The sequence below is a fragment of the Neopelma chrysocephalum genome, unplaced genomic scaffold, assembly GCF_003984885.1.
Source record: "Neopelma chrysocephalum unplaced genomic scaffold, ASM398488v2 Primary Assembly neopelma1_154, whole genome shotgun sequence".
NCBI lineage: Eukaryota > Metazoa > Chordata > Aves > Passeriformes > Pipridae > Neopelma > Neopelma chrysocephalum.
Window position 1 is genome coordinate 41,310 of NW_020897816.1, and position 22,732 is coordinate 64,041.

At 60.6% G+C, this 22,732-nt stretch overlaps 1 protein-coding gene across 8 annotated transcripts in view; it reads left to right on the forward strand.

Annotated features, from left to right (window-relative positions):
• Positions 1-22,732, forward strand: part of MACF1 (microtubule-actin crosslinking factor 1) — a 141,069-nt gene that overhangs the window by 2,461 nt on the left and 115,876 nt on the right. Inside the window, exon 1 of one of the 8 annotated variants that reach the window (XM_027701230.1) lies at positions 3,950-4,081. The exons of 6 other annotated variants lie outside the window; for them this stretch is intronic. In XM_027701230.1, coding sequence (XP_027557031.1) covers positions 3,988-4,081 — 94 coding nt within the window. In that variant the 5' untranslated portion in view covers positions 3,950-3,987. Of the gene's footprint in view, positions 1-3,949; positions 4,082-14,127; positions 14,288-22,732 lie in introns of those variants that run through there. One more of the 8 variants, XM_027701232.1, reaches the window with a different exon arrangement.

Below are 22,732 nucleotides of genomic sequence, written 5' to 3' on the forward strand. Positions count from 1 at the left end.
CTCCTGCCAGAGCAAACGGGATTCAGGGACATGCTGAGGGGCCCCCGCTGAGCCCTGGCCGGGCTGTTCCTGGCTGTTGCTCCAAGGGAAACCCAGGACCCAGCTTTTATCTTGCTGGTGGAGGTGGCCATGAGGGTGACAACTCCTGAGGTGCCCGCTCTGCCCCGCCAGCCCCTGCCAGCCCCTGCCAGCCCCAAGCCCACGGCCAAATCAGCCCCAGCGCTGGGCTCTGCACCCTGTGGGGGCTCAGGCTGGGAGCAGCGGGGAGCAGGGACAGCACCTGGAGCAGGGACAGGTGCCACCAGGTCAGGAGTGGCCGTGGGGTGCTGCTGGGCTCCCTCCCTGCCTGCCCCATGGCACAGGGGTGCGTGCGGCTCCAGCCGTGCCGTGGTGCCGCTCGGGTGCCATCCCGGCTCCGGGCGTCTCGGGGCTGGAAGAACCAGTTGATTCAAATGATGGTTCTCGAGAATGCACCGTCTGGGGCTGGGGGAAGCAAATGTGCAGGGTGTGGCTGGCCCTGCCCCAAATCTCAGGTGGGAGATGGCCGGGTACCAGAATCCCAACGTGCCCATCATAGAATCATGGAATGGTCTGGGTTGGAAGGGACCTTAAAGGACACCTCATTCCAACCCCCCTGCCACGGGCAGGGACACATTTCACTAGACCAGGTTGCTCAGAGCTCCATCCAGCCTGGCCTTTAAGACTTCTGGGCTGGACTGTCACCTCTCATGGCCCCTCTGTGCCCCAAAAGCCCCATCCTGATGGGTGCTGAGCGCCCTGCCAAGGCACAGCCATTCCCCAGCTGCCTTTCTGCCCGGGATGCCGAGTGCTTGTTGTGATGACAACTGGATCCAGCCCGTGATTAAAGGCAGGGGGATGTCACAAAATTCGGTCTCATGCAGATTCCCCATTAAAAATAACTCTGGAGGTGCAGCGAGACAGTGCTGAGCTGGGGGAAAAAAAAAAGAGTTCCGAGACAGTTTTGTGTCACCAAGTTTGAAAATGAGCTGAAATATTGATTCAGATCCTTGCATTATTCAGCGGGAATGTCTGCAGGGCGCCGGCCGCCCCAGTGCCTCTTCCCACCGCAGGGACCGGGCTGGGGACCAGGGATCCAGGGATCGGGGCCTGTGGAATGTGCCCTGGGGGAGCTGGCACCTCTCTCGGTGTGCCTGGGGAGGGGGATGGGGCTTGGCTCCCTGGGATCCCCAGGAAGAGGCACCGGGGACCAGGCACAGGGGTGAGGGCAGAGCTTGGGCATCGTGAGGGGCTGGGCAGCCCCATCCTGTGCCCACCATAGGCAGGGGAGCGTGGCACCTCAGTGGGTTTTGGGGGGACACATGGGCCTGGGGGGCTCTTCCTCCTCGCTGTCCATGGGGTCTTAGTGGTCTCTGCATCCCTTCTGGCCGTCAGAGCCAAAAAAAGGAGGACCCGGCCGTGCCCAGGGAGGGGTTGCACCGGTGAGGACCTTGCTGGAGGTGCTGGTGCCGTGGTGGAGGGGGCTGGGACACGCTGGCCTGTGTCCCCAGGCAGTTCTGGAGCTGTTCCCTGCTTTACTGGCAGCTCCTTGGAAGGCAGTGGTGGGGGAGAGGCAGGGAGGGAGCTGGACGTGGAGGGTCAGAATCCGACCCTTGGCCCCGCTTTGCTGTCTTGCTCCAGGCACTTGGCAGAGGGTGAGAGTGGGCGGCGGGGGCTGTTTTTTAGGGTGAAAAACAGGCTCTTTCATCCTAAATCTGTTCGTACTTGGTGCTGATTGTGTTGTGTTGGGGTGCTGGGGTGGTGCCGGGGCAGGAGGGGCCGGGGGGATCTGGGGGGCCGGGGGTGAGCGGGCAGGGGTGATGGAGGAGGCGTCGCAGGGGTTTTCCAAGGGCTCTTTGAAAAGACTCCTGGGAGTCCTTTGTCACCCGGGCGCGTCACCCGCGCCGCTGGCAGAGCCGGCGCTGGCTGAGGGAGGGAGCTGTGCTTCATCCCCGGGGACACGGGAACAAACCCCCTTGTTCTCCGCTGCCTTGGGAGCAGCAGTGGGGCCAGGGCAGGCCCTGAGCAGCATTCCCACTGCCCGGGGAGGAACCGCTGAGTGCCAGCTGGCGGGCACAGACTTCCCTTTCCCTGGGAACGCGTTTTTGGGTCAGAGGGATGTGGCGAGCGCAGGCACCTCTGCAGGGCTCCGTGCGGGGCGGCTCCACGGGCAGAGCCGGAGGAGCTGCATCCCTGTGGCCGTTCCCAGTGGATGCTCTGGCCATTCCCAGCAGGATGCTCCACTGCCACAGGATGCCTTCCTGGCTCTGGCACTGCTGGGCACAAAGACCCTGCCACGAGGTCGCTGGGATTCAAACCCTCCTCCCCGTGGAGGCTCTGCCAGGGATGTAGCTGGACACCGGTGCTCAGTGTCACATTAATTACTTTTCCTAATTAAGGCACCATGATGAGGGGGAGATGCCTCCAAAACCGGGGTGAGGAGGGTTATTTGTGTAACCCCACCCAAGGCCAAAGGCTGCAGGAGGACAAGGAGGAGGAGAAAGAGGAGGAGGATGATGATGGTGCTGCCTGTGTTTCCTCTTCATCCCCTGGAGGAGTGTGGATGCAGCCACCCCCCACCCCCGGGGGGATTTGGGGGTCTCTGGGTGATGGTGGGGAGACACAGGGTGTCTGCCTGAGCGGGATGGGGCTTTTCTCGTTGCCATGGTTACCCAGCCGGGCCCTCCGGTTGCCATGGGAACGGCGCATCGGGGTGAAAAAGCAGCATCTTGAGATGGCCAAAAAAGACGACAAGGGGCCTGGCTCTCCCTGCTCACAGCTCCCACCCAGCTCCAGCCAGGATCCCAGCCTGGGGGACACCCACGGGCCCACCAGTCCCCCCAGTTGCTCCCATGCTGGTGGCAGGTTGGGTTGCAGAGCCTTGGGCACATGGGGAGTGGGACCCTCATCCTGGACACAGTGGGACTGGGGGCAGCTCAGATGCTGTCCCGCTTGGGTGCACTGGGATGCACTGGGATGCACTGGGATGCACTGGGATGCAGTGTTTTGATTGCAGAGAGTGCTCTGGGTGCACTGGGAGGCAATGCCCTTGTGGCACTGGGAGGTGCTGGGGTGCACTGGGACGCACGGGGCTGCAGTGATCTGGGCTCACAGGAGTGCACTGGGATACACTGGGCTGCACTGGGATGAACTGCCCTGGGCTCACAGGAATGCACTGGGATACACTGGGATGAACTGCCCTGGGCTCACTGGGGTGCGCTGGGGGCACTACTTGCCACTAGGACACTCTGGCATCACGTATGGCCCTGCTGGACTGTGTCTACCCCCTTGATGTCACCCCCCCCCGTGTCACCCCCACTGTCATCCCTCGGTGTCACTCCTCAGTGTCACCCCCCACTGCCACCCCAGTGTCACTCCCACCGTCACTCGCCCTCTGTCCCTTCCAACGTCCCCCACCCAGTGTAACACCCAGTGTCACCCCCCCGGTGTCCCTCCCACTGTCCCCCCCCAGTGTCACCCCAGTGTCACCCCCGTGTCACCCTCACTGCCACCCCCCGCTGTCACCACCAGGGGTCGCTGCGGGGCCAGGGCGGGCTCAGGGGGCGTGGCCCATTGATGGGGCGTGGCCTATCCCGGGGGGGCGGAGCACGCAATGACCATCGCGTCGGGGGTGTGACCAGCGCCAGTGGGCGTGTCCGAGTGGGCGTGTCCGCGCCTACAGGCGTGTCCAGGGGGGCGTGTCCAAGGCGTACCCCTATGGGTGGGCGTGCCTGGGGTGGGCGTGTCCCATGCAAATAAGCGCTCCCGGAGGGGGCGTGTCTCTCCGTGTGGGCGTGGCCGCTTCAACGGGCGTGTCCTGTGCCTGTGGGCGTGTCCCGGGGGGTGGGCGTGTCCCCCGCGGTGGGCGGGGCCGCGGGCCCGGGCGCGGCGGCGGAAGCGGCCCCGGCGCAGACCGGCCCTGGCCGCGCCGCCGGCAGCTGCGCCCAGCGCGGGCACAAAGGGGCCGCCATGGCCGGCTACGTGCCGGGGCTGCTCCCGGCCAACCGCACCCAGGAGAAGGAGTTCGTCCAGGCCTACGAGGACGTGCTGGAGCGTTACAAAGGTAACCCGCGCACCGGCGGGGCCTGCAGGGCGGCCGGGGGAGGCCCCCGCGGGGGATGAGCCGGCGCCCTGCCGGTGCCGTCCGTGAACGGTGCTGTGCCTGTGCCCGCGGGGGGCGGCCCCGGGAGCTCGGCGGGGCGGGGTGCTCGGGGGGAGCATCCTCGGGGAAAGCGGCAGCCCCTGCGTGGGGTACCCCGGGGTCTGAGTGTTTCCCCGGTATGGGGGTACCCCGGGGTCCGAGTGTCCCCCCCCAGCGTGGGGAGCTCAGGGTCTGAGTGTCCTCCCCAATTGTGGGGGTACCCCACGGTCCGGGTGTCCCCCCGTTATGGGGGTACCCGGGGTCCGAGTGTCCCCCTGGTGTGGGGTGCTCGGGGTCCGAGTGTCCCGCAGCGTGGGGTACCCGAGTGCCCCAGGTGTCCCCTGTGTGCAATGCCCGAAGGCTGAGAGTCCCCTGCGTGGGCTGCCCGGGGTTCCAGCGTGGGCTGTCTGTATCCTCAGTGTCCCTGCGTGGGGTTCCTGGGGTGCCGTGTCCCCTGTGTGGGCTCAGCATCCCTGTGTGCGGTGCCCTAGGGGTGAGTGGCTCTCGTGTCCCCTGTGTGGGATGTCTGGGTGTTCCTGGGGGAACGGCCTGGGGGGGGGGGGGGCTCAGCATCCCCGTGTGAGCTTCCCGCATCCCCTGTGTGGGATTCCCAGAGTTTTTGGGGTCCCCGTGTCCAGCATCCAGCATCCCACCACCGCGCCTTGGTGCTCGGACATCTGCCATCCCTGCGCCCTCACTGGGGTGGCACAAGGTATGTGGGGACCCACTGGTGTCCCCACGGGGCCGGGCTCCCTCCCTGAGCCGCGGCTGGGCAGGGAGGAAGGGCTGAGGTGCTCCCCAGGCCGGTGTGGTGGCGGCTGTGCCGGTGCCGGTACCGGCAGTGAGTGTGCAGTTTTGATGTCAGCGGCTCATCCCCGGGAGTTGTGTGCGTTCCCATTCTTCTGCTTGTTATTATTATTTTTTTTCTCCCCTCCTCTGCTGCAGCGCTAGACTTGTCCTGGAGCCCAGATTTCAGCCCCACAGGGCTCCCAGCGCTCCGTTTTATAAGTTTAGCAGCCAAGTCTCTTTAAAATGCGGATGGATGGCCGAGCCCAGAGGAGCCAGGCGCTCGCGGCGCCTGTTTCCTTTTCCTTTCTGCCTGCAGAGAGAGGGGAATAATGGATTCCCTGGCTCCTTGATTCAGGGGGTGCCACTCAAACCTCCCAGAGGTGGGAGAGATGCGCAGCCTCGCTCCGCTTCCTCATGGAGCAGGGGATAAAGCCTCTCCGGGCGCCCTGGAAAGGCGCTGGAGAACGTGACTCGGGCTTATCCCAAGTACTTGACAAACTTTTATTAATAAAAAGCTGCTTTGATGTAGTTGGGTTCAGCGTGGAGACGCAGGAAGCAGTGCAGCGGGTGCCAGCGCTGGCACGGGAAGAGCCGCTGTTTGCATCGGGTTTGCTTTGTTCCAAAAGAGAAATGGAAATTCCAGTGCCTGTATGTGCTGGCCCAGCTGGATCACCCCTTTCACCTGGGCTCCCTTTGCCTGCCCTGTGCTCTGGCTGTCGGTGCTTTCACTGAGCAGTTGGGCTCCTCTGAGGAGGAGTTCTTTTTAGGTAATACCTAATTTTTGTGCTGGGATATGGTAGAAAGCTGGTAATAGCTTGGAAATACCCTTGCTGGGTGTTGTTTGAGCGTGTTTGTGGTGTAGGGAGAATGAGTGTTTGTACTCCAAAAAGCTCACCTTTGCTTTTGATCCCTTCCCAGCTCCCCACCTGTGCTGGGAGGGCTGAGTGGGAGCCCCAGTTTGGGTCGCTGGGCTCTGAGTTGGTGGATGTGTCGTCTCTCCCCTGTTTTCCCCCACTGCAGCTCCCGTAAACAGTTTGGTTTTTCCTGTCCAGAGCAAGTTTTCCGCTGGCTCATCCCCTCCCCCTCTTAATCCTGTAAAAAAGCAGAGTTTTCAGTGAAATGTGACTGCTGAGTGCCGACTGGGGAGACCTGTGGTGTTGGTGTCCAGCTCGTGGTGGCCACTCCATACCTGTCACATCCAGGACCTGGCGCTGCTGGCACTGGCTCACACTGTCAGAGGGCAAGGAGGACGCTTGGCCCTGCTGGAAGCGGGATGGCAAATAGACACCACCACTCCATTCCTAAAAAAAAAAATTAGCCTAAAACCCCCAATCTGAGCAGTGGGGCCTCTGCTGCTGAGCAAGCCAGGACAGGTCAGGAGGCAAGGAGGGCGATGGCACGGGAAGGGGTCTCGGAGCGGCACGTGGAGCTGTAAATCCAGCCTTTCCCTGATGAGCAGGAGTGAACCAGCTGGCAGATCCCCGTGATTTCTTTCTTTGTGAGAACACCCACCTTCTGCAGCGGGGTGCCGGGGGTGTGTGTGCCGCAGCGCTGCGGCGCCGGGGGCTCCCGGCCGTGCCGGGGGAGGAGGTTTGCATCAGCGCTGCGGGGGCACCCACCTGGTCCCGAGGGGGTGGGTTGAGCAAGGGGATGGGGCTAAAGGTGGGGAATTTGGGGATGGAGGAGAGGAGGATGAAGCGTGGCTTCCTTCAGCCGCCGGCATCCTTGGGGGGCACGGTGCCCTCCGGGTTGTCCTGTCCGGAATAGAGCCCCCCACACCTGCAGCTGGAAGGTCTCCAGCGCCACGACCTTCACCAGTCTGGCCCAGTTTCCTGCGGCTGCACTGGGGGGGGAGACGTGGCATGGGGCAGGTTCCAGCCCCGCTTGCCTCATCGCTGGATTGCGGCGCTGCGGCGCGTGCCGGGACGTGCAGCGCGGATGCCGGCGGGAGTGATGGTGGATCCCTTCTGGATGCTGCCACCATGGCAGAACCACCAGGCAGAGGGGTCTGGGCCTGGCTCTGTCCTCCCATGGGCACAGGGCTGAGCAGCTGAGGCTGCTTTCCATTCCCGTGGCATGGACTTCCCCTTGTGTTTCAGGGAGTGCTGACAATCGCTCTGGAAAGCAGGATCCAGCTTGTGGCCCCTGTTCTGAGCAGCCCCTGGGACGTTTGGCAGCTCAAGGGTGGCGGTAGTGCTGCTGAGAGCTCAGGTCATGCTTTCCCTGCTCTGTAAACATTAACTAATCAATCCCGGTGAAATCCTTTCTTTTTCATAATTAACTCTTTTTTGGGGATTGGGGGTAGGAACCTGTAGCTGTGGTGCCTGAGAAGCTTTTTTCCCACCCCCGGCGCCGTCTCTGCCAGCTCCGAGGTGCCCAGCACATGGCCTGGAGTGTTTGGACTGGGACAGCACAGGGTGGCTTGTCACCTTGTGTGAGTCACCTGGCTCCTGTTAGGGAGGTAACAACCTTCCAGGAGGAGAGCCTGGGGTGGGCAGCAGAGGTGGGGGACCCTTGTATAAATCAACCAGGGTTCATTTCCACTTGGGAGTGGAGCCTCCCTGGTGGTGGGTGGCAGTCCTGGCCATTCCCATCTCTGAAGAACATAATTTTTTTTTCCACTTGTGTCTTGTCTTCTGCTGTAACAAATACAACTAGAGGTGTCTGGACCCCAGTGCTGGGGTCTTGGGGGTGCCTTGAGCTAAGCAGCTCTCCCAGCACACAGCTGCCTCCTGATGCAAGGCTGTTGCTGGGATTTCATCCCACAAGGATAAACATCGTTCCTGGGTGGTGCTGAGTGGGCTGCACGAGGTCCTTGCGGTCTGTGAGAGCCCTGGTGGGACTGGTGGTATGACAGTGACTCCTCACTGGGGGAGAGGAAGCCCTTCTTCCTCTTCATGGCCCGGGAGGAGGGCTGGCCAAGTGCCACTTTCAGAGTGGAGAGTCCCTGGCTTGAGCAAGCACAGGGGGAAGCTGGGCTGGAAGCCATCAGACTTCCCATCATTGAGTGGGATAATTTTGGGGGGGAGGTGCATGGAAGTAGTTGGCTTCCCTGGTCCTGGGGGGGGGGACCAGAGGCAAAGGGAAAGCTCCAGGAGGTGACAGGAGCCTTGGGCAGCCCCGGGTGTCCGAGGTGGAGCCCGAGCACCTGGTGGAAGATGTTTTGCTCGTGCTTGTTTTGGCCAACGGGGAAACGGAGTTGGTGGTTTCTCAGGTGGCAGGACCCACCCCACCTCGCCCGGCCGGCTCTCCGCTGCCTTCGCAGTGGAGTCATCACCCTCCCAAGGCACGGCGGTGCCTCCCGGGCTGGGATTGCCCGGCGGGGAGGCGCGTGCCTCCCCCCATTCCCGCCGGCGTGCCCGCCACGAATCAACGGAAGCGACTGCCCTCCTTGTCCTGGTGCCCTGCTAATGAACCAGAACCGTGGCTGAGCCCAGCTCGCAGGTCCCGGGGCTGTTGGCTGCTTCCCCTCGTTTCCCTGCGCTCCTGGGCCAGAGAGAAAACCCCCTGGGGAGGTGGGGTGGTGGGTGCCCGTCCGAGGTGGCCGCATCTGCGGTACCTCGCCGGCACAGACACCAGTGACCCGCTGGTGTGCGGGGCCGTGCCGGAAGGCTTTGATCTCGTTGCAGCAGCCAGCTCGCCGCCGAGCCTCTGGAAAGGGCTGTTCTCTCCCTGCTCTTCTCAGCACAGCCTGCACGCATTCCCGTCGGAGCCTTTTCCTTCCCGGCTCATGCTTCGGGGTGAGACCGGAGTCTTTGACCTCCGTCTGCTGGTTTCCAGCCAACCCCCTTTCCAGGCTCGTCTCGCTTGTGTCAGCTAAGTTTAGACTGCTCTGGACATACCGTGGCTGATGCCAGTGGCAAGAAACCTCCCAGAGGGAAGTAAAACAAGAGGTTTTATTTAAATTTGAAGTGCCTTAACACCAGTGTTTGAACACCCTGGGTGATAAGTGCTCTTTTCATGCGTCTAAAATGGATAAATTCAGCTGTGGAAGCAGCAGGGCACTGCAGTTCCCAGTTGCTGGAAGGGAGGTGTAGGGAGAAGCTGTGCTGGAGCTTGGGGTGGGTGTGCTGGGATCTCTGGATAAAGCTCCATCCTCCTGCACAGAGGGGCTGTGAGTCCTCCGTGGTGCCACAGACTTGGCCTGGTACCTGCACGGGGCAGTGCAGGATCTGGAGCAGGAGGGCCAGGACAGGTGTGGGGCAGCGGGAAGATGCTTGGAGCAGCTGGGAAGCAGAGCAGCCCCCCTGGGGCTCTGCTCAGACAGTGAAGCCCTGGAAGGGACCCCACTCCCTGAGCTCAAATAATCCAGCCCTTCTCACCTCTCTCTGTGGCTCAGCCGTCCCCAGGGCGTTGCTGCCCTGGAAGCTCCGTGTGCTGTGGACGGATCCTAGCAACAGCCAGCTGAGTTTTCCAGGCAGATGAGGCAATCGCTGCCCCTGGGGCGAGGCAGTGCAGTGGTTGGTGTGCTGGCACACCTGGGATGGGGCCAGGAGCAGGGACACGGTGGGAGCACTAATTTGTGGGGCTGGTGGTGGCCGTCACCCGTGATGTGCCCCCCGGCACGGCGGCGCAGAGGGAACCTTCCCAGGGCCGTGGGCAGGACCTTCAAACCGGCTCCTCTTCGCACCCCTGACTGATTGCTCACACCTTTCCCATCCCATCGGAGTCTGCGGGTGGGGTGGGAACCAGCAGAGCCGGTGCTGGGAGGTGGTGGAGGCAGGGTGATGTTCTCCCCAGCACAGGGAGCAGAGCAGCTTCCTGGTAGTGGGATCCCCTACCTGGGCATCCCCATCCTCCATCCTGAGCAGCCAGACCTGCAGCATCCCTGCTGGATGCTGGCCTCGAGCTCCCCCTTCTCCTTCCAGACACTCTTTCTCAAGGCTTGCTGGAAGCTCCAGACTTAACCTCTCAGCACTGCCCTATCTGGGGAGGGAACTGAGCTGGGTTTGGGGGTGTTCAAACAGCCTCCAGCTTGGAAAGGGAAACTGCCAAGGAAGTTCCCTGCACGGCAGCGTCTGCAAAGCACGGAGGATGCTTGTGTGTTAATAAGCTGGGAAGTTTCATTTCCAAGCTCACGTCTGGATGGATCCCACCCGGCTTGGGGGCCGGGGAGGGGGATCCTCCAGCATCAGCTTCCCACTGAAATGCATGGTGGGGCGGGAGGCTGAGTGATCAGATTTGGTGTGTGTTTGGCCGTGGACATGGTAAAGTGAGTCCTGGGATGTGATCTGAGATGTGTGTCCTGCTTCTAGGTCAGATAAGCCCAGAAATTCCTGGAAGGTGGGGGAGTGGGGAGGGCTGTTGGTTGAGGTGGTTTGGGAGATTTTGGCTGATAAGTGGGACACTGATCCCAGCAGGATGAGCTGAGGCTCCCTCTTGCCCCATTAGAGCAGAGCCATGAGCAGGCTCTGACAGTGCAGATGGGATCCTGGGTCTCTGGGTGCCAGCAGAGATGAGACAGGTCTGGCTGCAGGTCTTGTGCTTGTGCCTGGTCCCTGCAGCCACATCCTTGCAGTGCCAGGAGTGTCCCTTTGTCACTCCCCTGTTTATCAGCGATCTGGGCCAGTGAGCCCTGGGCGCTGCGAGGCCACAATCATATTTATTTTGTTGTTTTCCTGTGCGTGACATGCTGCATTTCCATTTTTCATTTCCTGTTGAGCCCTGTTTCCCTCCAGCGAGTCCGAGCGTGCCGGCAGCCGCCTGCCCTCCCTGCCCTCACTCTGCTCGCATCCAGCATTCTTTAATGATGCTGGGGAAGCTTTTCCAGCCTCCCACAGGTGATGAGTGCTCTGTTTTGCATCCCTACAGCACCTGCGTGGGTTGTATTCTCTCCCAGACTCTGCTTTTGCCCACCTTGAGCTCTGCTGGGACCCCTGCCCAAGTCAAGGGCATGATCCTGGCACAGTTGGGATTGAAACCAGCTCTGCCCCATCCTGCTCCTAAGTCCTTTCTCTGCCTTTGCTGCCTCCCAACCCACTGCCCAGCTCCTGCAGTGCCTTGATCCCGGTGGGATGTTTGTGCTGACTTCTGGTTGTGTCGGATCAGGGTGTAACTTGTCTTGGTTTTTATTAATCGTTATTTGGGTCCGTTGTGGCCTTTCAGAAATGCTTTTGCCAGCAGCTTATTTTTCCCTGCAGGAAACTGTATACAAGGGCTCCCGTGGCAGAGAGATTCGTGTTGACCTTGGGCAGTTTTGCTACAAGAGCCCTACCGGTGAAACTGTCCTGTTGGAACGACTCCTTCCCATGTGGAGCAGGGCCGGGCAGTCTCCCCAGCCCAGCAGTCCCCTGCCAGCTAATGAGCGTTAATTAATGCCCCTACACCACCTCCCTGCTTCGGGAATGTTCAGTTGACACTAGGATTGCTACAGTGATGTTGGGGACAGCTGGTGTGTCCGTGGCCATCACCGTGACCCTGCTGGGGGCTCGCCGGGGCGGTGCTGGTGCAGCCGTGCTGGTGAGGCTGCCCCTAAATAAACGCACCCTGGATCAAACCTCCCTCCCCTGGCTCCGCCAACGTCCTTGGAATGGCTGGAACAGCCCCTGCCCCACTGCTGGTGATGGTGGGGAAGGGCAGTGGAGCCCCCCAGCTGCACACTGGGGGGGCAGTGCCCTGGGATGAGGCTGGAGGGGACAGCCATGATTTCATTGCAGGCGGCTCCAGACGCTGCCTGTGGAGATATTTCATCCTCTCTCCGGCTGTTTGGGATGCTTCTCGTTCCTGCTGTGGAGGGCAGTTGCCGGGCTGGGAGATGCTGGGATTCCTCAGCAGGCTGGCTGCGTGGTGGCCATGGTGGGAGCTGGGGGCTCCCCTCACTCTCCCCCCAGTCTCACTGTGCTGATCGAGCCAGCTGGAAGATTCTCCCTCCTCCAGGAATTCCTGGCGTTCCCGGCGGGGAGAGGGAGCCAGGATGCTTGTGGATGGAGGGAGCTGGGGTGCCTGTGGATAGGGTTTGGTGGCGTCAGACCTGCTTCCCATTAACCCCCTCGGGATGGGAGGAGGGAAGTGCCTCTCTCCCCATCACCATAGGATTTGGGGGGACTGGTGGGTTCCGGCTGCCTTCCCACTCTGCTGGCTTGCATCCGTGTTGGATCCATTAGGGAGCAAAGCAGGAGGGAGGCACTGACCCCCCCACAAGTGTGGGGTTACCCTGCTCACCCTGGGGGTGCAGAGCCACGGTGGGTGCTGGGGGAGAGCTGTGGTGCTGGAGGGGCCAATTCTGGGCAGCTGCATCTCCCTCCCACCGTTGTAATTTTGGAGCAGCTGCCGGCTTGCCCATCCTGGTGGTGTCTGGTCTGTCCCCTTTGCTGGGAAGGGGAGGATGGGGATAATTCAGGTGGGATGTTGACAGTGCTGCTGTTCCCTGTGATGGGCTCAGCTCTCCCTCTGTGCCTGTTTGGGGGTGTGGGAGGGGAAGGAGACGATATCCCCCCATGCCCCCTCCGTGGGGCTGTCCCTCCCTTCCTTCTCACAGCCCCCTTTGTCAGCAAGAAGCAGGGTTTCTTTCCTTTTTCTTTTTTTGTTCTTAGAGGAAAATTCCATTGTGCTATTTTTAGTGGTGACAACTTGGCTTCTCGCAACAACTTTATTCTGCTCCCGGTGCTGCCGACGGGCGCGGGGGGCTGTCTGTGGGAGCGGCCCCACCATGCCAGGGATGCAGCAGGGCTGCCAGCCAGGCACCTCCAGCTCCAGCCCTGAATCCGGGCTGCTCATGTGGCCACTCACTGGCTATTTGATCAGCTCCTTGCTGCAATGACGAGCCCACAGGGCTCGCACAGCCCCCCTCTTAAGGCAGTGCCGTCTCCAGGTGTCACCTCCATCCCACCGGAGCCCAGCGATGGATAAGGGCGGTGCAGGGGTTTCTGGTGTAATCAGAGTGCGGGGGAGGCACCTCAGCACCTGCCCCCCTTTCCCCCTTGGAGCTCCCAGAGGGATTTTTGGTTCCCTGGTTCCCAGGCAGACAGCTGTCAGGGGCACAAGCGGCAACTGGCCTGCTGGGTTTGCTCCGCTCACAACGGAAAGCAACACCCCCAGTGTGAGTCAGCCCCTGGAGGGGTGTCTGTCTGTCCGTGGAGCTGTGGAGAAGGAGGACACAGGGCTGCTTCCATGAGTGTTTTGGCTTTATTAATATTTTTGTGGATAATGTGGGGCGTTGTCGTGGGATGCTGCTTGCTTTGGGATGTACCCCAACACAGGGTGAAAGAGCTGGGGTATTCATGCGCTCATGGATAAAGGGAATTTCCTCCCCCCTCTGGGACACAGGGAGCTTCCACCTTTGGTTTCTGGCAGGAGATTTGGCTCCTGCAGCACATCCTTGTTCTGTTTTCTCTCCCTTCTTCCCCTGGCAAAGCTCAAAGCTCATGCAGGTGTGACAGGGTGGCTCTGCCGGGAGGTGCCGGAGCCCAGGGAGGCAGATCCTGCACCGTGTGGTGGGTCTTGCTCAATCTGCTGGGATCTTTCCGGATACAGGGAGAGCAGGATCTACCTCCATGACAGCTCATTTCAACACCTCTGATGCTATTATTGTTATTATAAATGATTTGATTTGAGAGAAGTCCTGGTGGACAACAGTCCTGCTGAAGGGCAACAGTGAGCAGGGCAGGTGCTTGGATCCCCCTCTGGGCTGGTTGCTGCTGCCAAAAATTCCTTTAAAACCAGTAAATCTCCTTTTCAGCTTTGTAAGCACCGTGCTGCCAGTGCAGGGTGAGCATGTGGCAAATGTCAGGGGGCAAAGACAGGAGGGATCTGCCTCCCATCTGCTCATGGGTGTCACCTGGCTCATTTTTCCAACACTTTGACACTTTTTCTGGTGGCTTCTCCCAGGCTGATGGGCTGGTGTCAGAGTCACCAGGGTGGCTTTTCCCACAGGATGGGGACACCGTGCTCTGCCCACTGACTGTGTTTTCCCGGTGTTCTGCCTTCCCATCTTGAAGCCTGGTGTTTTTTTTCCCTTCCCTTGCCTTCCCAGTTCCCTCAAACATACTCCTTGCTGGAAATATATCCCCCAGGACATACAATCCCTGAAATCTGGCGTGGAGGGGTGGGGTAAGGGATGCCGGGGGGCCCTGATGGTGCGGGGCACTTGCTGGGCTCATTTGCAAAAGGGGGGTGGCCTCGAGCCATGGGAGGTTTTCATGTGGTTCATCTAATAAGGAAACACTGCCAGTGGTCAAAGGGCGATGGGCGAGGACTCCAGCGGGAATGCCGAGCTGGAGACGGCGGCTGGAGCTCGTGGGCCACCCTGATGCCACCCAGCTGAGGAGAGGGGTGGGTTCGGCTGGAAAATGAACTTGGAGAAGTACAAGAAGTTCCTGGGTGGACTCGGCACCCTGAGAGGTATTTCTCACCCTCCGTGGTGTGGATGTGCAGCACGGGGAGAGGCTGAGCCGCTCCGGCGTCGCGTCTTCCGAGGGCTCCGGCTGAGCCCGACCATCTGCCATCGATCGCTGATCGTGGTGAATCGAGCACTCCCGGGGATGTCCAGGAGTCGCTGGCTCCCTGTGGAGCTCCCAGGCGGCAGGGGTGGTGCCTTCCATGGCTCCGCTTCACTTCCCTCTTTTGTCTTTTATTTGGATTTGGAGCGCTGTGGTCCGGGCACAGAGCGAGCGCTGGGGCAGCGGCTGACCCAGCCCTGGGAGCAGTGCAGGGAGGCTGGGGAAGCTGCTTTGCAAATACCAACTGGAAAAGAAATTGAGCTCAAATTCCTGCTAAAGGGAGAGGAGCTGGCTGCTGTTCCCACGGGGTGGGGGCTGATCCGGCTTTGGTGAGGGTGTTTTTGCTGCGTGGATCCCACTGGCTGCGGGTGCACAGCAGCACCGGGGTGCAGATTGCTGTTTTCCCCCTTCCCTTCTTTCTAAAACTCTTTCCCAGGGCTTTGTCCTCTCCTGCCTCGCAGGCTGTCCCTGGAGAGCTGGCTGGGACACCGGATCCTGCGGGGCTGGCCCCTGGCAGGTGGCTGGAGGCAGGCGGCCGTTGTCCCGCTGCTGCAGGCAGCGAGCCCGGGCTGCGGGAGAGCAGCTCAGTTTACCTGGCGCTCTGGGAATGCTTCCCTTGCTTTTTCTCCCCCTTCTTCCTTTATTTTTATCCCTCCCTGCTGTTAGAGGAGCTTTTTTCCCTCCGGAATTCCCAGCCAACCTCACCCCGCTGCAGACAGCTCTGGGGATTCTCCTGCTCAGAAGGAAGGCAGAGCGGAAAACAAGAAGGCACCTGGAATGCCATCGCCTGTCATCCAACAACACTCTCATTGACTCTCCCCTTTTTACAGCGTGGCCTCAGCCCGGCTGGGCTTTACCAGCTGATCCCATTGTATAACAAAGGTGAATCAATTCCATGTTTAATTTAGCAGGGAGCCAAGGGAGTTGTCACCGGCGGGCTGGCAGCCTCCCCACCCTCCCGCGAAGGGTTAATCCCACAGCTCTGTGGCTGACAGCTGCCCTGAGTTATCGCGTCTGGGAGGAATATAATTCACTTTCTTATGCTGCCGTGGTGTCCATCATAAATTTTTCCTGAGCCTCGCTGCAGCTGGCACTGGGAATCAATGTAAAAGGAGCCCTGAGTCGCCATGTGCCGGGGGGTGGTGACCGGCTCCATCCTCCCCATCTGCAGCCCCTTGGCAGCCAGAGCAGGGATGGGTGCTGGGTTTGGGTGCCAGTGACCCCCCTCTCTGTGTTTCGGGGCTGCTGCTGAACCTCTCACACGGGGCTTTCCAGCCCCGTTTCCAGCTGCAGCTCAGCAAATTCCCCTCCTGCCTGCGAGAGCGAGGTGCGGGGAGCCAGCACGACATTATTAATCGCGTTTACAAGGTGACTGGTTGCAGGAGCTGATCTGGCAGCATTCCCCTCTCCAGGTGCTGCCCAGAGCCCTGCCGGGAGCGCTGGCTCCCGCGCTGGCTCCCACATCCCATTGCTTGTGGCACTTTCCACTCCTGCGAGCCTGTAATGGGAGCATGAAAACCTGGGTGGCAAGTCCCCAGGAAGCCCAATCTTCGGGTTTTGGTCTGTTTGGCTGCCTGCAAACTGAGCGATGCCGACTTTGTCTGTCACCAGCTCTGTTTACCACAGGCCTGTGTGGCTTTAATTCAGGAAGTGGAGCAGGCAGGGAGATGGAGGAAAAAGCACATTGTGGGCAGGGAAGGGGCAGGGGCTGGAAGTGTTCAAAGCCAGGCTGGACGGGGCTTGGAGCAACCTGCTGTAGTGGAAGGTGGCCCTGCTCAGGGCAGGGGGTGGGACTGGATGGGCTTTAAGGTCCCTTCCAACCAAACCAGTCTGGGATTCTACGCTTGGAGGAGGCCAAGCAGCTCTTTGAGTGGGCACAACCACCCCTTTCATGCTGCTGGGGGGTTTCCCCACACATCCAAGCACAGAAGGGATGCCCTTCCCTTTGCAGGCAGTGATGGTTGGCTCTGTGGTGCCCGCTGGCATGGAAACACTGTGCCATGCATCTTGCTGTTGCCGTTTGGCATTTGCCACGGATCTAAGTGTGCTCTTAGTGCTGAAAACAGTTGGCCCAGCCTGCCCTTGAGCTGCTGGGCTGGCCAGAGCTGGAGGAAAACAAGGTTTTATTGCTGGAGAGGTTTCTTTTCCCTTCTCCCCCCTCATCTCTATTCATCTCCCCAGGGAGGTGGAGGCAGCAGCGGATATTGGAGCTGGGAGTGTTTCATATGTAAATGCTCGTGTATGTAAGTCCAGGCCCCTGACCCCCGGCACTGTGCCAGCATCCATCTCCTCCCAAAGGCTTGGAGAGCATCCCAGTGCCCCCAGCCCGCCCAGCTGGGATGGGGCTGGGGGGCCCTGCCAGATCCCTGCCTCTGTGCCGGGGACAAAAGATGCTGCTCCATGAGGGACCCTGCCCCAGTGGGTGCGGGGTCACCTGGACTTTCCACACAGTTTCCATCTTGAGTTTCCCGGGGCAGCATCTGTCACGGCCCCTGGGGTGACCAGATCCTTTGGGCTCGGCTCAGGAAACCCATTTGATTACAAATTTATTGCTGGGTTAATTTTACCAGGGGCATGAGGACGGGCTGGTTTCACTTTCTGAGGAGTTTGTTGTTTACTTGGCAGCTGGCTCAAACCCGGCATCTCCTCGGCCCTCTCGGTGCATGCCAGCTAATCTGGCTCCATCTGACCTTGTCGCTGCCACGTGCTTTCCCCAGGGGAATCGGGTTCAGATTTTCCTTGTGCCCAGGCAGCCATGAGTGGGTCCGTGCTCGTTCCTGCTGCCTCACCATCGTGCACATGCCCGCGGTGACGAGTTTCTTGGCCCCGCTGAGTTTCTGCTGTTAAAAGAGAGGGGTTTGGGTGTTACGTGCCGGCCCTGCTGCCGGAGGGATGTGGGGGATTAATGGAGCAGGAGTCAGGAGCAGCCTCCTGCCCCGGTGTGTGCCACGGTGCCAGTGCTGGAGCGGCACCACAGCTCATCCCCCTGTGCCGCCGTCGCTGTTTGCTTTCGTCCCATCATGTGGTGGCTTCCCTGAGGAGCAGCCCAGGCTGGGGCCACCCAAGGTGGCCGGGTGTGATAAGAGATCCAGGGCCACCATCTGCCCCGGCCGCCGCGGGTGGAGGCCCTGGTGAGTTTTGGTTCCTCTGGCACGTGGCTCTTGCAGCCTTGTCTCCCTCTGCATGAGGAGGATGGGGCTGGTCGCTCCTGGGAATGGGATGATGGTGCTGCTCTGGCACAACCTCCTGGTGAGGTGTCCCCTGGGCATCACTGCCAGCTGCGGGGACTCGCAGGCCGTGCCCTAACTGAGGGTCCCTGTTGGTTTACAGCTTTCCCACCACAGCCTTGTGGTTTTAGGCCTGGAAAGGTCCAGCTCAGCCCTGCTGAGGGAATCTGCTGGGCTTGGGCCAGGCTGGTGGGGTCCAGCAGATCTGGGGCTTGAACGAAGAGGGCAGAGCAATGTTAGCAACTGGATTATTTCATTTGCTTTTTAATGGGGATTAAGGTTCTCTGCGGGAGAGCAGGTCTCTAGGGAACAGAAGTTTCAGGCTCCTGCCTCCCCCTTTTTTTTTAATCCTGTGTTTCTCTCTGCTGCTGCTGCATGCCAAGGCCGACCGGCCAGGAGCTGGCGGCAGCAGCCAGGATGAAACATCACTTCAGGGCACGGCACAGCCACGAGCCATGACCCTGGTTGAGCCCATGGAAGGACCGGGATGAGATCCTGGGTGCTGTGGGGAGGATGCTGTGGGTGCCCTGCTGCCCAGGCCACCCCTGTCCAGTGGAAGGGTGCTGGTGCTGGCTGGCTGAGCGAGCTGCCGCTCCTTCGCCCGCCTCCCGCCCGGCGCTAATCAGGTTTCACACTGCTTAGTTTGGGACATCTAATGAGATCAGGGCTCAAGGTTGCTGCCTGCCCTCCATCTGCAGAGGAAGAGGAGGGAATCGACTGCTTCCTTCTCTTTGACCTCCATTTCTCAGAGGAGGCTTTGCACATCTCCTGTTCTAGGGTGGCAGCTCCGCCGCCTCTGTCCTTGTGTTCCTTGTGACCCTGAGCTGCTTTTTGGGGCACAGCTGGGGGGGCTGAAGGCAGAAAATGGGGGGGGCACACAGCTTCCTAACAGCACTTTGGGCTGACCTCCCTTTGCCTCTGTGCTTTATTTGTGAGGAGCAGGATGAGGGCACCAGAACTGGGGGGCTGCCAGCCCAGCCATACCCAGGCAGCCCAGTCGGGGGGAGCCCAACCCTGACCCCCCCTGGCCCTGACACCCCCGTTGTGTGGACCCTGTGCAAACACAGCACCCCCAAACAAAGCCCAGCCAGTTCCCACTAAGCCTAACGTTTTCCTATTTCTCCCGCTGCCAAGCAGCCTTTGGTTGGCGTTGGAATAACAAGCCTCTTTGCGGAGACACCGGGTCTTTTGTTAGCTGGTAGAAAAGGAGTTTTGATGCCGGCCATCCCTCCACCCCCCGGCTTTCCTGCTCCCTAAGCCGCTGCTGTGGGAAGTGCAAAGCTTGGACTTGAGCGGCCGGGGATGATCCAACCGCTGCGGCTCCGACCCGGCTCCCTGCAGTTCTCCCTGGGGCTCAGCTGTGGGGTCTGGCTCCTCCAAGAGAGACTGGGGCCTGGGACTTTATTTTTTCGGGATTTTTCCAGGATTCCTGGTGCTCAGCTCCTGTGCGGGCAGCGGGAGCAGGTGCTGGATTCAGCCAGGGCTTGGGGTGCTCTCCGGCACAGGGCTCTGCCGGGGCTTCCGTCAAATCTTGTGGTGGGTTTTTTTGTCTGACGTTTTTTATGTTTTGGGGTTTTTTTCATGGCTTTTTCTCTCCGCTGTCGGGGTGTGCTGGGAATTCCGGAGCGGGCGTTTACCCAGCCCCGGAGACGGCGGCTCTGTGGAGGTGTGTGGCGTTGTCCCCGTGGCCGGAGGGGCAGGGAGGGACCCAGAGATGGCATCGCCTTCCTCCTCCTCCCCCGGCCTGGGAAAGATGCCACCTCTCCGTGTCAGCACAGGCCCCTGGGAAGGTGTGCAGACGTGTGTGTCCTCTTGCACGTGGGCGTGCGAGCGAGCCTTCCTCTGCCTAGAGCTGACGTTGCTCACTCCCAGAAAGACGTGGTGTTCTCTGCCATGAAACCTTTGCTGTTCCTCTCCCTGTGCATCCCTGTGCTCCGGTATCACCTCATCCCTCTCACCCAGCAGCTCCATGTGCATCCAAGACAGCTCCAAGCTGCTCTTGCTGCTTGGCCGTCTGCCTCCGGATGTGCAGCTTTTATCTGTGCCCTGGTGCTGCTGCTTGTTTCCTGCTCCCTCTACCCTCTCCTTGCAGGACGATGGCACTGAGTTCATGCCAGCTCGGGGGAGTTCGGTGCTTTCCCAGGGCCGGGGTTACGTGGCCGTGAGCCTCGTGGCATCATTCGATGAGCAAGCACCACACGGCTCCCTGCCAGCGTCCTCGCAGGGGTGACGAGCCAGGGGAGGTTTCCGAGAAGTGGAAGGGGATGAAATAATGCCTGAACTGCTGCGTCAGCAAAATCCCAGCAGCCTTGGGGAGGGTGGATGGAAGGAGGGTTTGTAATGCTGGGAAAGAAGCGGTGAGATCACCCTCATCCCCTCTCCGGCGTGACTTTCGGGCTGAAGGGATGGATCAAAAGCCTGGACAGTGTTGGAGAGGGTTGGAATGAGGCGTGTCCAGGATGGCATTGTATGCACATGGCTCGTGTGCATGGATCTGCTGGGATCCACGTTGTGGGAGACAGGGAGCAGTGGTCACTTTGGGGGATGCATGGAGGGGTGGGCACCCTACCTGCACGGGGAGCAGCAGGGCTGGAAGTCCTGGTGCCTACGGATTTCCCTGGGAAAGGTGCTGAATCTGGACCACCAAAAAGTGAGCCCAGCCGAGGAAAGGAAGCTGGAGCTCCCTGCTGGTGCCTTGGAGATGCTGACTGCTCTTCCTGCAGGAGCTGTGGGGGCCAGGTGAGCCTCCCTGCTCCTGCTGTGAAGGGAACAGTCTCCTTTTGGGTGATTTTGGAGAGTCTTGAGGCCCTGTGTTCTTCTGTGGGTTCCATCCATCTCATTGGAGTTGGCCCCCTTGGATAGCCCCTGTTGGGATGTCAGATTCCTGTAGACCCCATGACTGCTGGTGTGCTGGGGGATTTGCCCTCCAGCCTGGGAGCAGGAGTTCATGCCTGGCTCTGCTGCTGGGGAATGATTAAGCTGTAAGCAGGTGGCTGTTTGCCCCAGCTCAGCTGTTTGCCTTTGCAGCATGAAAGCCGGCAGGAATGATGTTTGCTTCCAGACTTGTCTCTTATCCCTGCCCTCCACCTCCATATCCCACAGCAAGGTGGTCCTGGGGGTCCTGTCCCATGTCCCACCTCACCTCCAGCCAGGGCAGCAGCTCTGCTGTGGGAAGGGAAGTCTTGGTTTTTTTAAAGATATTATTCTAATTTTGGTGCCCAGACGTCTGCAGGAAAGGGGAACATCTCTGTTCTTATCATCAGAGCTTCCTTTCCCTGTTTCCTCTGAGTTCTGATTTTACCACTAAAGGTGGTGGGTGGGGTCCAAGGTTCCTCCCTGCAGCCCCTTCCCTCTCCTCTGTCTTTGCTCTGTCCAGCCGACCTTTGGCAGCGTGGGCAGCTCCTCTGTGAGTGATTTGCAGGCAAATATTGATCTGTGCTGCCCTCACAGTGCTGATCCAGGGGGAGTTGGTGCAGAACAGCCCCCCAAGCTCTGGGCTGAACGAGGCTGCTCTGGTTAATAGGGTGAAGCCCAGCTCAGGCTCCCACTATTCCCTGTGCAAATCGGGAGCAAGGATGGGGTACTCGGAGCCAAAACCCCTATTTGCACAAAACCCCACAGTGGGGAGGTTGGTTTGCCAGGGCCACGAGAGCATTGCTCTCCGAGAGCTTGCACAGTCCCAGTTTTTTTCCCTGGAGTAGGGTGGTGACGCCAAGAGGGCCCACATGGGACCCTGCGGATTTTTCCCCGTCCCTCCCAGCGGGACCGCGGCCGCTTCGGGGTGATGAAAGCCAGAGGGAAATGTTTAACGTGGGGAACGTGCCCGCCGTGCCAGGAGCCGTCGGCACGCGGGGCAGGGCTCGGCGCCGGGGCCCACATGGCGAGGGATCACCGGCTCTGCCCGCACACGCTCAGGTGATTCACCGGCAGCAGCAGGGGGGGGAGGAGGACTTTGAGTCGAGGCAGCGGAGCCCGTGATGCGCTGGGCAGCGTCGGGAGCTGTGACCTGCCTTCTTCGTTCCACCTTGTTTTTAATAGCCCGGATCAGAAGAAACGTCATCTTTGTTCTGGCTTTCCTTTCCCAGGGCTCCTGGCGCCGCGGGCAGGGTGGAGCGGGGCCCCGCGCCCCGGCAGGGCCCTGCCCGTGCTTGCCGGGGGTGCGCCGGCACAAAGGGGTGCGCCGGCACGTGCGGGTGCGCTCGGCGGCCAGGGATGCGTCTTGCTGGGCTGTCTGTCTGTCTGTCTGTCTGTCTGCAGCTGCCTCTGCTGCCGGTTTGCGAGCGGGGCGTGATGCCGCGGGTTTGGCCAAGGGGGGAAAGTCCAGGGGGGAATGAGCGTGGCTGGATGTCGGTGTGGGGCGTGTGCTCCATCCCCCGGCTCAGCGTTAGGGCTGCAGTGGGTTTGCTCTCCTGTCCAACCCAGCCAGGTTCCTCACCGCACTCCAGAGCAGGACCTGTCCCTGGTGATGTTGTTTGTGATTTACCTGGGCACCTCTGATCCAAAACCTGGAGTCTCCTTCCCCTCCTTGGCGATTCTCAGCCGCTGCCGTAAGCGACTGAGATTTGCCCTTAAAGCTCCCAGAAAGGAGGAGAAAACAACAAAAAGGGGAAAGGCATTGCTGAGGAAGCACAGCAGGAAACCTGGCTCCTGTCCTGCAGTCACGAGTTTGTGTGTGCTCAGCACTGCTGCTGGATGGGACCTTTACTCCGCTGCGGGGCCAGAATGGGGTGACCCTGATGCCCATTTAGGGCAGAGAAGCCCCCCAGGATCCCCCAATGCGCTCACAGCTGCTTCCATGTCCAAGCAGGAACCGAGTGGTTCCTGCTGCAGGTGATAGGGGACTTGGGTGGGCTTGGCTGAGGGGCAGTGACAGCACCCTTGGGCACAGGGGGCGCAGGCAGAGCCCTGGAGTGATGCTTCCCGCCAGTTCAGTGCTGCCGGGTGCCAGCTCTGGCTCTGGCCACTGTCCCCAGTGCCATCGGGCGATGCCCGCTCCAGCGTTTCCACAGTGCCACCTGGCTGCCACCTCCCGGGGCTGGGACACACGGCCCTGGCCGGAGTTCATGGGGCCCTCGGGTGCCTCTCGGAGGCCACAGCACCCAGGGGGTGAAGGAGCACCC